This window comes from Moschus berezovskii, chromosome 25 (genome assembly GCF_049115385.1).
Source record: "Moschus berezovskii isolate FMDL1 chromosome 25, NW_MosBer_1.0, whole genome shotgun sequence".
NCBI classification, from domain to species: domain Eukaryota; kingdom Metazoa; phylum Chordata; class Mammalia; order Artiodactyla; family Moschidae; genus Moschus; species Moschus berezovskii.
The window spans coordinates 10,025,231-10,038,572 of NC_142484.1; the positions used below are offsets into that span (position 1 = coordinate 10,025,231).

The following is a 13,342-nucleotide window of genomic DNA, read 5'->3' on the forward strand; positions in this document are numbered from 1 at the left end:
AGCTCCCAGGGGGCCTCCCAGGCTATCAAGGAGTCTGGACTTTAGCCCGTAGGGGACTGTTAGCAGAGAAGGATTTTCATCAAAAGCATTGAAGATGACTCTTTGATTTTGGGCAACCATGGGAAGTATATTGACTGAAATCTTAGAGGCCACTTAAGAGGTAGGATAACGGTCTCCCAAAATGGCCATGATCTCATCCTCAGAAGCTGTGAGTACATTAGGTTACATGGCAAAAGGAAAGGAGGGTGGCAAATGGAATTAAGGTTGCTAATCAGCTGACGCTGAGATGAAGTGATCACACTGGATTGATTACCCAGCTGGGCCCAGAGCAGTCACAAGGGTCCATCCACATGGAAGAGGGAGGCAGAGGAGGCCAGAGGGAGAGTGGAGGCTGACTCGGAAGATGGGAGCGGGGGCTGCAAGCCAAGGAATGAAGGTGGCCTCTAGAAACTGAAAAAGGAAGGAAACACACTCTCCCCTGGGAGTCTCCAGAAGGAGCACAGCCTGCCAACACTTTGGTTTTTAGTCCAGTGAAATCATTTTGAATTTCTGACTTTCAGATCTGTAACATCATACATTTGAGGATTTAAAAAAAAAACATTAAGTTTGTGATAGTTTATTACAGCAGCCATAGGAAACTAGTTCAGAGGTTATTTGCAGTATCCCAGGCCACAGACAGCGAAGATCCGGTACTGGGATTGGAGCAGAGAGAAGGGGACACATTCAAGGTAAATTGAGGAAGCGGTGGACTCAGAGACCTATGGAGGCATAAGGTCAGAGGTCAGGAGATCCTTCTTCTGGCCCCAGTGCCCTGAGGTCGGTCCTCATCTCCTCACTACCCATGAGATGAGAAAAGGGCCCAGGCTCTCTCCCTGGGAGCCCCTGACCGACAGCATCTCCAACCTGTCTTAGGGCTGAAGGAGTATCCACATGTGTCACCAGCGTCGTAAGAGGGAATTCTAAAGGACACTTTCAGCTGAATCCCTTGCAGACACTCAGGATGCTTGGGTGCTGCAGATACACAGCTTCAGCTATTTTAGGAGTTTGGAATCCATTCATTTGATGGGGGACAAGTGCGAGTTTCAAGGCCCTGGTTGATCCATTCTGATACTAGCAACTGTGCATGCTTAGCTGAATCTATTTTCAGATTTATTCCTGCATATACTGCTGCTGCTGCTAAGTCACTTCAGTCGTGTCCGACTCTGTGTGACCCCACAGACGGAAGCCCACCAGGCTCCCCTGTCCCTGGGATTCTCCAGGCAAGAACACTGGAGTGGGTTGCCATTTCCTTCTCCAATGTGTGAGAGTGAAAAGTGAAAGTGAAGTCGCTCAGTCGTGTGCGACCCTTAGCGACCCCACGGACTGCAGCCCACCAGGCTCCTCCGTCCATGGGATTCTCCAGGCAAGAGCACTGGAGCGGCGTGCCGCTGCCTTCTCTGAAAGGTTCATAATTTGGGTTTGCTCATGGAACTCTGCTGGGTGGCTAACAATGATTCATCCTCACACTGTTTCCATGTGCCCGCTGGTGTGTTCCATAAGTGCCCGGGGAGGAACGCTCCCTAATTACACGCTGCAGAAGGCATTGTTTGTGTGGCCCTTTCATCATCAATTGATGTTTTCCTTATCATTTATTTGAAGACACTCTGAACAACAACCACCCTATGATGAATGACTACCCACAAAACCCCTGGCATCTGCAAACAGCTTGCTTGCATTAGCCATAAACTAGACATTGTTTTATCCATATCATCTTGATAAAGTTGATGAGGGTTGGTTTTGGTTCCTCTTCCTGCCTCATGAATCATTTATAGATTTTCCTGCCAGACTAACTTCAATCCGCTCACGTGCTGAGGGTGTAAAACTGCAGCTTTCCTACAGACCCATCAGTTTAGGATATATATTGACATAGCAAGGGCAAGTCCTTGGATTCTGCAGTGTTGCGATGATTCTGCGATGTTGATTCTGCAATGATGGCCATGTTTAGTAATGACTACTCCTCTTCAGCTTCCTTCAAGAACAAATCTAACTGAGATTTCTCTGGTGGTCCAGTAATTAAGATTCCACACTCCCAAAGCTGGGGGCAGGGGTTCGATACCTGATCTGGAAACTAAGATCTTGCAAGTCACATGGGGTGGCCAAAAAAATAAATAAATAGTAATTGTTCTTTTGGTTGCAGGTTGTGGGAGTAATATATTTAAAAAAAAAAATCTCTCCCAGATTCACAGTTTAGTTGATAACATGATCAAAAAATGGGGTCTTTCCTCTGGGCTCTTCAAAAGTATGAATGCTAAAAGTAATATAGTGCTAACAATACATTTATTGCTTTTAACTTTTCTGGCTTTATTGAGATACATTTTACATTTCTTATTAAATTTTTTTTTTTACTGTTTTTAATTAAAAAAAACTATTTATTTATTTGGCCGTGAGAGATTTTAGCTGCGGCATGCACCATCTTTTATAGCTGTGGCATGTGGGATCTAGTTCCCTGACCAGGGATTGAACCTGGGTCCCCTGCATTTGGAGTGTGGAGTGTTAGACACTGGACCACCAGGAAAGTCCCATACATATTACATTTTCACTTTAGATAGTTTGTGCAAAATTCTTCTCAAACGCGGGAAGCTTCTATTCATTACATTGGTCTCCTTGCATTTTAGAGTTTAGCATCTTCATAGTGAAAAAGGCTGATTATATAATTATATATTTATATAACTAGGGCTGGACACTGTTCTCCTCATCCTCCTTTTTCAAATGTAAAAATCCTTCTTAGCTTGAGGTCTGTTCAAAGATAAGCCATGGCCCCAATGTGGCCAGGCAGAAAAGAAAAAAAGACAAAAAAGAATCCCATAACATTCTTTCATTTCTCTAATTTTTTTCTGCTTTCCCGAAACATGAGTCACACAGATATGTGCTCTTTCTGTGGCTGTGATCAGTTCATCTTGCATTCTGCTTTTTTAAACCTGAATGTACATTTCTGTGTGCTGACAGCTCGCATTCTTGGGGTCGCCTACATTTGCCGCTCCTCTGAGGTGGAGAGTCTCCCTGCCATATAATTGGACTTCCTTTTATCCCCAGACACCTGCTGTATTTGCCCTAGGTAAATATTTCCCTAGTGCTGAATAGGTAATTAAAATTCTGAACCTTTCATGGCCCTGGATCCTTATCTGTTTGAACAACACCTACCTAGGTGGATGGCTCACTGGAGGCCAAGGTATGTGAGTTAAAGATGACCTGGATGCAAAGGAACCCAGGGGACTCGGCAGTGGGGGAGAGGGGAGGCAGGAGGCTCGCCATCCCCAATGAGGCCCCACCCGCTACCAAGAATCTCTTCTGGAATTGCCAGTCCCCCTGACCTGCTCTGGAATTTTTACAATCACAGGCCCTCCTTTGTGGCAGATAGTGAGGGAGGGCGGGACGGCTATAGTCTGGGTGTGTGTGTCTGCACGAGTGTGCATGTAGGTGCATATTTTTGGGGGTAGGTGGACATGTTTTGTCAGCGTCACTTCAGCTAATAGCTCAGGAAATCCCTGCCTTTGGGATCCTACTCTCTACTATAGGGCTGGGGTTGGGGGTCTGGCCTTGAATCTGGATTGTGTGAGGAAGAGATGAGAAATTGCAGAAATGCTTGCCAGGGAGTAAGCAATCAATAAAAGAAATTATTAGGCTACTTGAGATGTTAAAAAAGGTGGTCGGAGGCCAGAGGACCCGCTCCACTACTGCCCGCGGCTCCTCTGTACCTTCCGGACCATCTCTGTTCTAGATTCTGCTGGACTCGCCCTCGCAATTCTTCGGAAGGGAATTATTACTAATTCCAAAAGAGCTGACACATGCCTGGGTTCAGCGGGCAGCAACTTTGTATGACTGCCCCTGCTTTTTCTCAGAATTCTTATAAAACAAAAAAAACCCTAAAAAATCAAGTTAAAGCAATCACAGATGATACAAAAAAAAAAAAAAAAAAACACCCCAAAACACCAAACCTAGAAAGGAGCTGCGTTTCAACATGTGTCCCGCGGACTGAGCCGGGCTGCGCGGAGCTGCAGGGCGCAGTAGCCCTGACCTGGACACCTTGGTCAACACTGCCCCCTAGTGGCCATGGTGGCGCCGGCTGCTGAGGGCGCGGAAGGCGCGTCCGCGCGGGACCACGTAGCTTCTTGGAAAAATCCGAACCGAAGAGGTTTCTCTCTGCAACCCTCTCGCTCCGTGCCCTCTGCGGATGCCCTCTCCATTCCCGCTTCCCCTACGCGCGTCCTCCACTTTCATTCAATATCTGGGGATGGTGTGGCCGGGTCAGGGACCGATTGCCACGGGACAGGGGGTGTTTGGAGGGTGTTTATATCCACATGGGACTCACGTTTAGGATGAGTTCTAGTCTTTGCCTATTTTGCTCTAGGGCGATTTTTTTTTTTCTTCTTTTGAGGGGGTGCACCACAGGGCGTGTGGGATCTTAGTTTCCCGACCAGGGATGGAACTGGCGTCCCCTGCATTGGAGGCACTAAATCTTTTTTTTTTTTTTTAATAAATAAATATTTGTTTATTTTAATAAATATATTTATTTGGCTGTGCTAGGTCTCAGTGGTGGCACATGGGATCTTTGGTCTTTGCTGTGGCATGTGGAATCTTTTATCTATGGCGTGCAAACGTGTGGGGGTCTATCATAGTTTCCTAACCAAAGATGGAACCCAGGCCACCTGCATTGGGAACTCAGTTTTAGCCACTGAACCACCAGGGAAGTCCCTAGGGTGAATTTTTACAGCAACTGTCAGTAGTTTCCAGCAGTTCAGGCTGTGTGGTCTGTGCAAAGGCCCTGAGGTAGGAAGGGGCTTGGCGGCTTGGTTCTTAAAAAATAAAAAGAACTGCAGGCCAGCGGGGTGGAACTGCAGGACTGCAGAGAGGGAGTGAGCAGGGGGAAGGATGGGAGATGAGAACCAGTGATGGGTGCGTTCTGCATTTGCAGTTGTGAGAAGAGAGTGGGGAAGCTTCAAAGAGCGCTACTTTATTGGAGTGGGGGAGAGGCCGTGAAAGGGGGTTTTCATCTGCTAACTGGCTCTGGCCTTACTGTGGAGAGCGGACTGCAGGGCGCTGGAGTGTGAGCTGGGAGGCGGTTAGGAGCCTTCCTCCCCCAGGTTGTGCGGGTGAGGGCAGGGTGGTGGGGCCCAGGGTGGCTCTGTGGGCAGGCAGGCGGTTCTCAGAGGTGTTTGCGGGTGACTCGCTTGGCTGAACATGACAGTGCTGGAGAGGGACAGGTTGGGGTTGCCCCTTGGCTTCAGGCCAGAGCAGCTGGGAGGCTAAAGATGCAATTTACAGAGACTGGAAAGAGAGGAGGGAGGGGGGATCAGATTTATGTTGGACAAGATGAGACTGAGTGGTTGGGTGGATGGTAGGATATAAGGGGAGGAGGTCTGGGCTCTTTGTTGAAAGGTGAGAGATACCTAGAGCTAAGGTTCTTCAGAAGGTTCTGAATTTTCTCCTGGGGTCCAAGGGCAGGGTTCCAGGGTGCCTCAGGGAGGGCAAGGGTGCGGGAAGGAGCCCGGGCAGCCTCCCCATGGTTGCCTCCATGCCCCTGCCTGATCGTCCTTCCTGTTTCCCCTCTGCCTCTGGCTGCCTCCCCCATCTCCTCCAGTCCCTCCTATCTCTGCTCAGACCTTGAGCCAGGGGATTCCTGGGTTGGCCTGTCCACGCTACTGTTTGTTTGTTTTTTTTTTTAATATTTATTTGACTGCATCAGGCTGCTCTTCTTCGAAATCTTAGTTCCCTGATCAGTGATGGAACCTGTGTCCCCTGCTTTGCAAGGTAGATTCCTAACCACTGGACCACCAGGAAATCCCATGTCCACACTACTCTTGCTTACATCACTCCCTTTTTTTTTCCAAATGAACTTTATGCATGTATTTATTTTTGGCCGTGCTGGATCTTCACTGCTATGAGGGTTTGCCTCTAGTTGTGGTGCTTGGATTTCTCACTGCGGTGGCTCCTCTTGTTATGGAGTGCAGGCTCTAGGGCATGTGGGCTCGGTAGTTGTGGCTCCCGGGCTCTAGAGCACACGTTCAATAGTTGGGGTGCGTGGGCTTAGTTACCTTGCAGTATGTGGGATCTTTCGGGATCAGGGGTTGAACCCGTGTCTCCTACACTGACAGGCAGATTCTTTACCACTGAGCCACCAGGGAAGCCCCCTCCCTTTATTTCATGTTTTCAGCGCAGGTTTACCTATTTGTCCGCCTGTTTCTTTGTTGATTCTTGGGGGGCTGGTGATCTTCCTTGTCAGGTCACCGGCTTCCTGAGTCCAGAGGCCACCGTTGTCTTCATTCTGCTCTGCTTGGGCCTCAGTGCGGTTCTGCACTGAGCAACCGCTTCATGCATATTTGCTGGGTTATGGAATCTGCTCCCGGCTTCCTCAGAGCCCCAGGCACCACCACGAACACATGGCAAGTGCCAGTAAATATCTGGGGATTGATTTCATCCAAGAAGAAAGGGGGTGGCCGATTCGCTTTTTGAGTGAAAGTTGGCTGGATGCGGACTCAAGGGATGGCGGGGGCGGGGCAGCAGGGACCAGTCAGAGAAGGGCTTTGGGGTCAAATAAGAGCACCATCGCCAGTGGGCGGCAGCCACCAGGTGCTGACCAGCCTGACCCCCTCCCACCCACTCTCCACTAGCCTCTAGGGGACAGAGAGTGATGGGAATGGATGGCTTGACCCATAAACCTCTGCAGTTTCAGCCTAGAAATAGGATGTCCTCATCAGGATGGCTGATAAAGGATCTAGAAAATGCTTGAGAGGAGGGGTTTTGCCTGAAAAAATAGTTTGAGAATAATTTCATCTGGCAAATGTGAAGTAAGCCAAACACTTAACTGACCCTCTCTGGAGACATCCCCCAGACTCTGTCCTTAAAGTCACCCCCAAGGACCCTGGGTCCCTAATCAAGGGATTGAGTCTGCTCCTCCCTTCAGCCTTTGTTTTCTAAGTTTCTTACAGGAATCGGATCCTTCCATAGGTGGGAAGAGACCACCTGAGCTGGATGTGATTTGCAGACTGTCACAGGGTCACCCAGCCCCTCAGAGCACTGTACTGCTCTGTCAAAATGCTTCAAAGATCCACCATTTATCTTTGGGAGGTGGAACTGTCTGGAAAACTCCATCTTTGTTTGCGGTTATGTCTGGGTAGCATAATCACCTTAAATATTTCTTTTTCAACCCAAGAGCAGGATCCCAAAGGGCTTGGAAGAAACAGAACACTGAATTTCATTACTAAATGGATGGGGGTTGGAAGGTCAGCCTGAGGTCAGCTGCCACCATGTTTAACGTTCCCCCCTCCAACACCCCACCGCCTCCACTGTTCCTTGTAGGTCAGGTTTGAGCAGGGCCCTGGGAATGTGTCCAGGCTGGCTCTCTGCCCATGGAAGGGAGTATATGCTAGAAGCTGGTCTGGCCATCTGTGGACTGGAAGAGAGACGAGGCCTGGACCCTTGGGGATGTGTTTCCACGGCCACTGCCTTTCTTTTTGCTCTAATCTTGCCCCAGCAGCGGCACACCTTTCATTCTAGCAGGTGAATAAAAAAGGTGGGGACACAGATGAGATGCTTGCTGGTACTTTATTGCAGGAGTCAGGCGGGGCTGGTGGGGACGGAGTGAAAGGAGCATCCGGGGAGTGGCAGGGGCCTCGGCCGGTGGAGATCTTCAGCTTCTAAATCCTAAGCACACTCTGGGCTTTCTACTATTTTCCCCTAAAACAAACAAACAAAATCCCCAATACAATAGTGAATGAAAATGTCAAAGCCAGACCCAGAAACTTTAATGTCACCTAAGAGCTTCAGTATTTGTGGGAGGAGCTAAGCTTGGATTATTTCTCAGAAGCTTCTCTAGTTTTAATTTTTTTAATTAAATTTTTTTCTTTTTTTTTGCTACCCTGACTAGGGATTGAACCCACGCCCCTCAGTGGAAGCTGGGAGTCTTAACCACTGGGCTGCCAGGAAGGCCCCTCAGGAGCTTCTTTAAAAAAGATAAGATGGCTGTGCTTGCTTCCCCAGGGACATTTGCACTGTGACTGTCCTCTCTGGATTAGAAAAGTGTCCCCAGAGTAGGTACTTCTTGGATGATGTAGTGGTAAAGAGTCTGCCTGCCAATGCAGGAGACGGAAAAGGTGTGGGTTTAATCCCTGGGTTTGGAAGATCCTCTGGAGAAGGGATAGGCTACCCACTCAGTATTTTTGGGGCTTCCCTGGTGGCTCAGATGGTAAAGAATCTGCCTTCAATGTGGGAGACCTGGGTTCGATCCCTGGATTGGGAAGATCCCCTGGAGGAGGGCGTGGCAACCTGCTCCAGTATTCTTTCCTGGAGAATCCCCATGGACAGAGGCTGGCAGGCTACAGCCCATGAGGTCACAAAGAGTTGGACATGACTGAGGGACTAAGCACAGCACAGCACCAGTATTCTTGCTTGGAAAATTGCATGGGCAGGGGAGCCTGGCGGGCTATAGTCCATGGGCTACAGTCCATGGAGTTGCAGAGTTGGACACGACTGATTGACTGAGCATGCACGCATGCCCCAAAGTGGGTGACACTGCAGCCCAGGGATGCAGGCAGCAGGTGTGGAGGAAGTGTGTACCATGAGCTTTAACACGCTGTCCTTGGCCTTCGGGGAGAGGGTGTCTATCAGCGTCTTCAGCTGTCTTGTTGCCTCTTTCATGTCTTCATCGGGGCTGAAAGGTTCCAGGGCAGCCTCGTAGCTGGAAGGCGTGCCCACGAGGAGGTTTCCCAAAGCATATAGAAGGCTGGGGCAGACCTCTGTGGATGCTGGAGAAGAGAGAGGAGAGAGCCCCTGTATCCAGGCCTGTGTCTAGACTGGTCAGCTCCCTGCCGGGGCCTGGCCCAGATGCACACAGCTGGGCCTGTCCACAAGAGCCACGGGCCCTCTCATCCCCGGCCTGGAGGGTGATGCTCCAAGCAATTGGCTCTTTGGCGCCAAGTGGATGCCTTCTGGGTTGTGGCCAGCTTTTCATGGCTTGCCTGAGCCTTCCTTGTGCTTCCTGGGTTGCAATGGGCAAGGTGCTGCCGGCTGTTTCCATTAGGGTTCCAGGAGGAGCTCTGAGAATAGAAGCTGCTGATCTGACTTTTTTTTTTTTTTTTTTGGTGTGGTGTGTGGGGACTGGGGAGAGGCCGCAAAGGGTTTTGTCTCCCACAGGAAACATGCCTCTTACTGATGGTTAGTGACAGTCTGAGCCCACGTGACAAAGTCAGGCTCTGGCAGGAAGAGGGACTTTACCACCAAGCGCGAGCCCCCGAGCCTGGCCCGGAAGGGACATCTCTGTGGGCGCCGGGCCTGCGGGCTCATCCACTGGCAGACACACCTCTGCCCCTATTCCTAGTCCCGCAGTGTTTCTTTCGTCTGAGGGCGCCCTTCTCACCCTCCCCTTTTAGATCCCTGCCCCCAGGATCACGGGCTTCCCAGGTGGCTTAGTGGTAAAGAATCTGCCTTCAATGCAGGAGATTACAGGTTCGATCCTTGGGTCTGAAAGATCCTCTGGAGAAGGAAATGACAACCCACTCTAGTATTCTTGCTTGGGAAATCCCCTGGACAGAGGAGCCTGGGGGCTCCAGTTTATAGGGTTGCAAAGAGTCAGATACGACTTAGCGACTAAATAACAACAATCCCAGGATCATGGGGAGAATCACCATGCCCAGCTCCCTGTTTGCCTTGTCTTCCCATTGAGTCTTAAATCCCTGTCCTTGACTTGGCCACCTTGTGTGCAAACTCCCTTTCCTGAACTCTGGGGTTCCACCCAAAGTGGTCACTCCAAGTCAGACCCTCTTCAGACTTAGATCCCTGCTTTGCAACTTACTGTGTCCTCAGGCAAGTTACTTTATCTTTCTGTAGCTCGGTTTTCTCATCTGAAAAATGGGGGATAATGTCCCCACTTCACAGAGTTGTTGTAAGAGTGAAAAGAGATAATATGTGAACGGGATTCAGCACAGGGATGGGCACAGATAAATGTTAACGCTTATTATTGGCATTATTGTATGTGCGCACACACGGACATGCAAACACATCCCACACCCACCACCTACGTATTTCACCCTGTCTTGCTGGGCTGTACCTGGCGCTAAGATCTAATGAACGTACATTTCAGTCCAAATGATGTTACGTCCCCTTTAAAACAGGCATCTCTGCGCCAGAGTTGTTCCTGCTGCCTCTTGGTCTCTGTTTTCTAACTCCCTCGCCACTCCCCAAGGTCATAAAACTTATCTCTATTTTCCTTAGGGAACTTTGAAAGTGAAGGAGTTGGAATTTGTTTACATTTTTGATGTTGTTGCAGAAGGAGTGAAAGAGGCTGATAGGGAGTAAAAAAGCAGCTAAGTAAGCCAGTTCCCCAAAGATCAGGGGCTTCGAGGAAGATGGGAGCCTCATCCCCTGCCCCATCACCCTCCTTTTCACGACAGCTGCAACTCTTCAGAGAGTCCTAATCCTTATTGCAGAGGACAAAAAAATGTTTAGAAACCTCCATTCTGAGTTGGCAGTTTCCCAAAGGGAAGAACCCTATCTAGAATATTCCTCTCTGCCCAGAATGGGACACCTTGCCTGGGGTTGGGTTTCTTTGGAAGCCACGAGGCTCCTTCCAGTCCCTTTGGCTGCCAGGGTGATATGTTGACCCCAAACCTGGAGGTCTCTTGGTACCTCAGGGTCTGTCCAGGCCTGGGCTTTGGGGAGCTTGTTAGTTACTCTTGTTCTGCTGGTCACTGCGTCTAGGTGGGATCTTCTCTATCTCTGCACTTCTGAGGTTGTTGGATATGGAAGATGGGGTCCTTTATAAGTTTCATCACAGCCTCAGGGCTCTGCCTAAATTCCTAAGATGGGCTTGTTTGCCAGACCCTGCTTCCTGGCTAGAAGTCAGTATTCCCAGGCTCTCCCAGCAGCCACATAGAGGACGTGGACAGCCGCCCCCTCTCCTGGGCAGTGCTGGGAGAGTTGCTGAGGCTGGCCTGGGGTGGAGGACTCCGGACACTTACCAGGTCTGCAGAAGAGAGTCAGGGTGACCAGGGCGATGGCAATGGTGAGCTTCATGGTAGGCAGGAGGCTGGCGGGGGAGGCTCTGGCCCTGTCTCTGGATCCGGTGGTCTCCTGGGTGATGTGCCCACTGGGATACCTTCTTATACTCTCCTGCAGTGGGGAGGGCAGGGCATGGGATCCACTTACGGGATCACATTGTTTACTTGGGCATCAGCTCGGTGGAAAAAGTAAATATTCTCATTTCTCAACCCAGTTTCTGCCCCCAGTGAAACAAAGCTCACACAATGGGCCACCTGGGCGAGGGGAACCCAGAGTCCAGTGTGGAGGTGGTGAGAGTGCCTGAGTCAGAGGGTTTGGAGAGCTGGCCGCCTTTGCTACTCCCTTCGGACCTGAGAGCTAGGCAGTGCAGATGGACAGACAGCAGAGCCCGCCTGATCCTATCACCCCAGGAGAAACTGAGGCCCAAGGCCCCGTACCAACGGCAGTGACAGGACTAAGATTTGGGTTTCCTGATACTCCAGTGGGCTCCGCTCCAAGGAAGTGGCTGGACTTCAAGCCTCCGGAGTCCTGTGGTCCAGAGCGTCTTGTGGTCAGACTTGGGCGAGACCCTGGACCGAAGCATGTTGACAGATTAAGTTCTCCAGAAACCTAATGCCCAGGTTGGGTTGGAGTCCTGCCCTCCTGATGACAGACCCATGGGCACTGCAGGCCTCATAACACTTGACCTCTTCATGGCCTTAACCTCTCACCATTTCCTTCTTGAATTGTTCTCTCTCCTGTGCTCCCACGACTCTCTGCTTTCCTGTTTTCCTCCCTGGCCATCCTTGCTCTTTGGATGTTGATTCTTTACTGACCGAGCTTCCGTGTTGGTGGCTCTGGGCTGTGACCGTGGCCCCTTCTGGCACCATGTCAGTGGCGGCCTCCTTTCTTCTCCAAAGCCCGTGCCTTAGAACACAGGCCTTCCCGACTCAGTGTCACCTCCTAAATGGCCTTCTGCCTCCCAGCTCTTCCTCCTCGGCCATCCTGGGAAAGGTCACTAGAATGATCTTTCTAAAGCCTGCTTATCGTATCCTCCTCCTTCTTGAAACCCTTTTAAAGCTGCCTTGGGCGGATGCGATAAAATTCAAGTGCAACTTATGAGGCCCTTGTCCACTGGCCCTTGCTTACCATTTGAATATCATTCCTCTGCTCTTCCGCGTGGAATCTTTTTTTTTTTTCAGAAATAAATTTGATGACAGAATTGTGGACTTTTCAGTTTACTTATCAAACTACTAGAAAATTTAATTTTACATAATTTATAAAATCTCCACATCTCTATCCCAAACTTCATTTAATTTTCACTTGAGTTTCTGTTTTAAATTTATTTTTAATTGATTGATCAATACTTCGCAGTATTGGTTTGATTGCTGTCATACATCAACATGAATTAACCATAGGTGTACATATGTACCCTCCCTCCTGAGTCTCCCTCCCACCTCTCACCCATTCCCACCCCTCTAGGTTATTACAGAACCTCGCTTTGAAAAAAGTGGTTAGATGCCACGAAGTAGGTGGCCATGCCTTAACCATATACATGTTGTCAGGCCCGAGGGCCTCTTTCATCCTTGTCAAGGGGAGTGCTAACCTACTCTGCTTTCAAACAACACTCCTGCATGGAAATTTAACTCTACCTTAGCATGTGCTGATTTGGGAACAGTCCTTGTTTTTCTCCACACCTTTTTACCTTTGTACAAGCTGTGCGTCATGCCTGGAACAGACTTCTGCCTTGTCTTCTCCAAATCTATCTGTATTTCAAGATTCGATCAAATGTTCATTCATTCAGTAAGCGCCGAGCATCTGCTATGTTCCAGGCACTGCGCTAGGAGTTAGGAGTTGGCACAGACATGGAGCAGCCCTGCCAGGAGCCCCTTCAAGATGAACTTGCCACCGAGCTGCGAGGAGTCAGTCCCTGGGGGTCTGCCCCAGCTTCAGGGAGCTGCTGAGCCCAAGGTCACACCCTCCCTGGGGCGCAGACTACAGCTCCTGCAGGTAGTCCTTACTTCAGAGCACCCGCCTGGCTGGCCCAGCCTTTGCCAGGCCTGCAGGGCCTGCAGGCCAGCCTCCCCTGCGGCCCAGCCCAGCTTCCTCTTGCTTCCCTTCACAGTTATTAGTCCCTAGTAATAATCTCGTACCTCAAACTCCACCTCAGCATCTGCTGTCAGGACAGTATTAACCCACGGCAGGGAAGCAAGCATAAACTGAGCGGGCCCAGGTCCCCGCCGACGTGGAGCTTCACTCTGGTGGGAGGACAGACGGCAAGCAGACGGTGAAACAAACAAGACACTCACAGATGTGCTAAGCACGGGGGAGC

The 13,342-nt window shown here is 50.0% G+C and overlaps 1 protein-coding gene and 1 non-coding gene across 2 annotated transcripts; both read right to left on the bottom strand.

The window, feature by feature from the left end:
• Nucleotides 1-7,562: 7,562 nt before the first annotated feature.
• Nucleotides 7,563-11,985, bottom strand: SCGB1A1 (secretoglobin family 1A member 1). Its single transcript, XM_088832207.1, has 4 exons — nucleotides 11,847-11,985; nucleotides 10,992-11,142; nucleotides 8,593-8,780; nucleotides 7,563-7,713 (listed from the first exon to the last, which is right to left on the bottom strand). Exons 1-4 carry the CDS (start codon nucleotides 11,898-11,900, stop codon nucleotides 7,681-7,683), a joined length of 426 nt encoding a protein of 141 aa, XP_088688333.1. The 5' UTR covers nucleotides 11,901-11,985; the 3' UTR covers nucleotides 7,563-7,680.
• A 527-nt stretch (nucleotides 11,986-12,512) lies between these two features.
• On the bottom strand, nucleotides 12,513-12,638 carry LOC129549145 (U6atac minor spliceosomal RNA). Its single transcript, XR_008684506.1, has one exon. It is a non-coding gene; the product is annotated as a U6atac minor spliceosomal RNA (small nuclear RNA).
• Nucleotides 12,639-13,342: the final 704 nt, after the last annotated feature.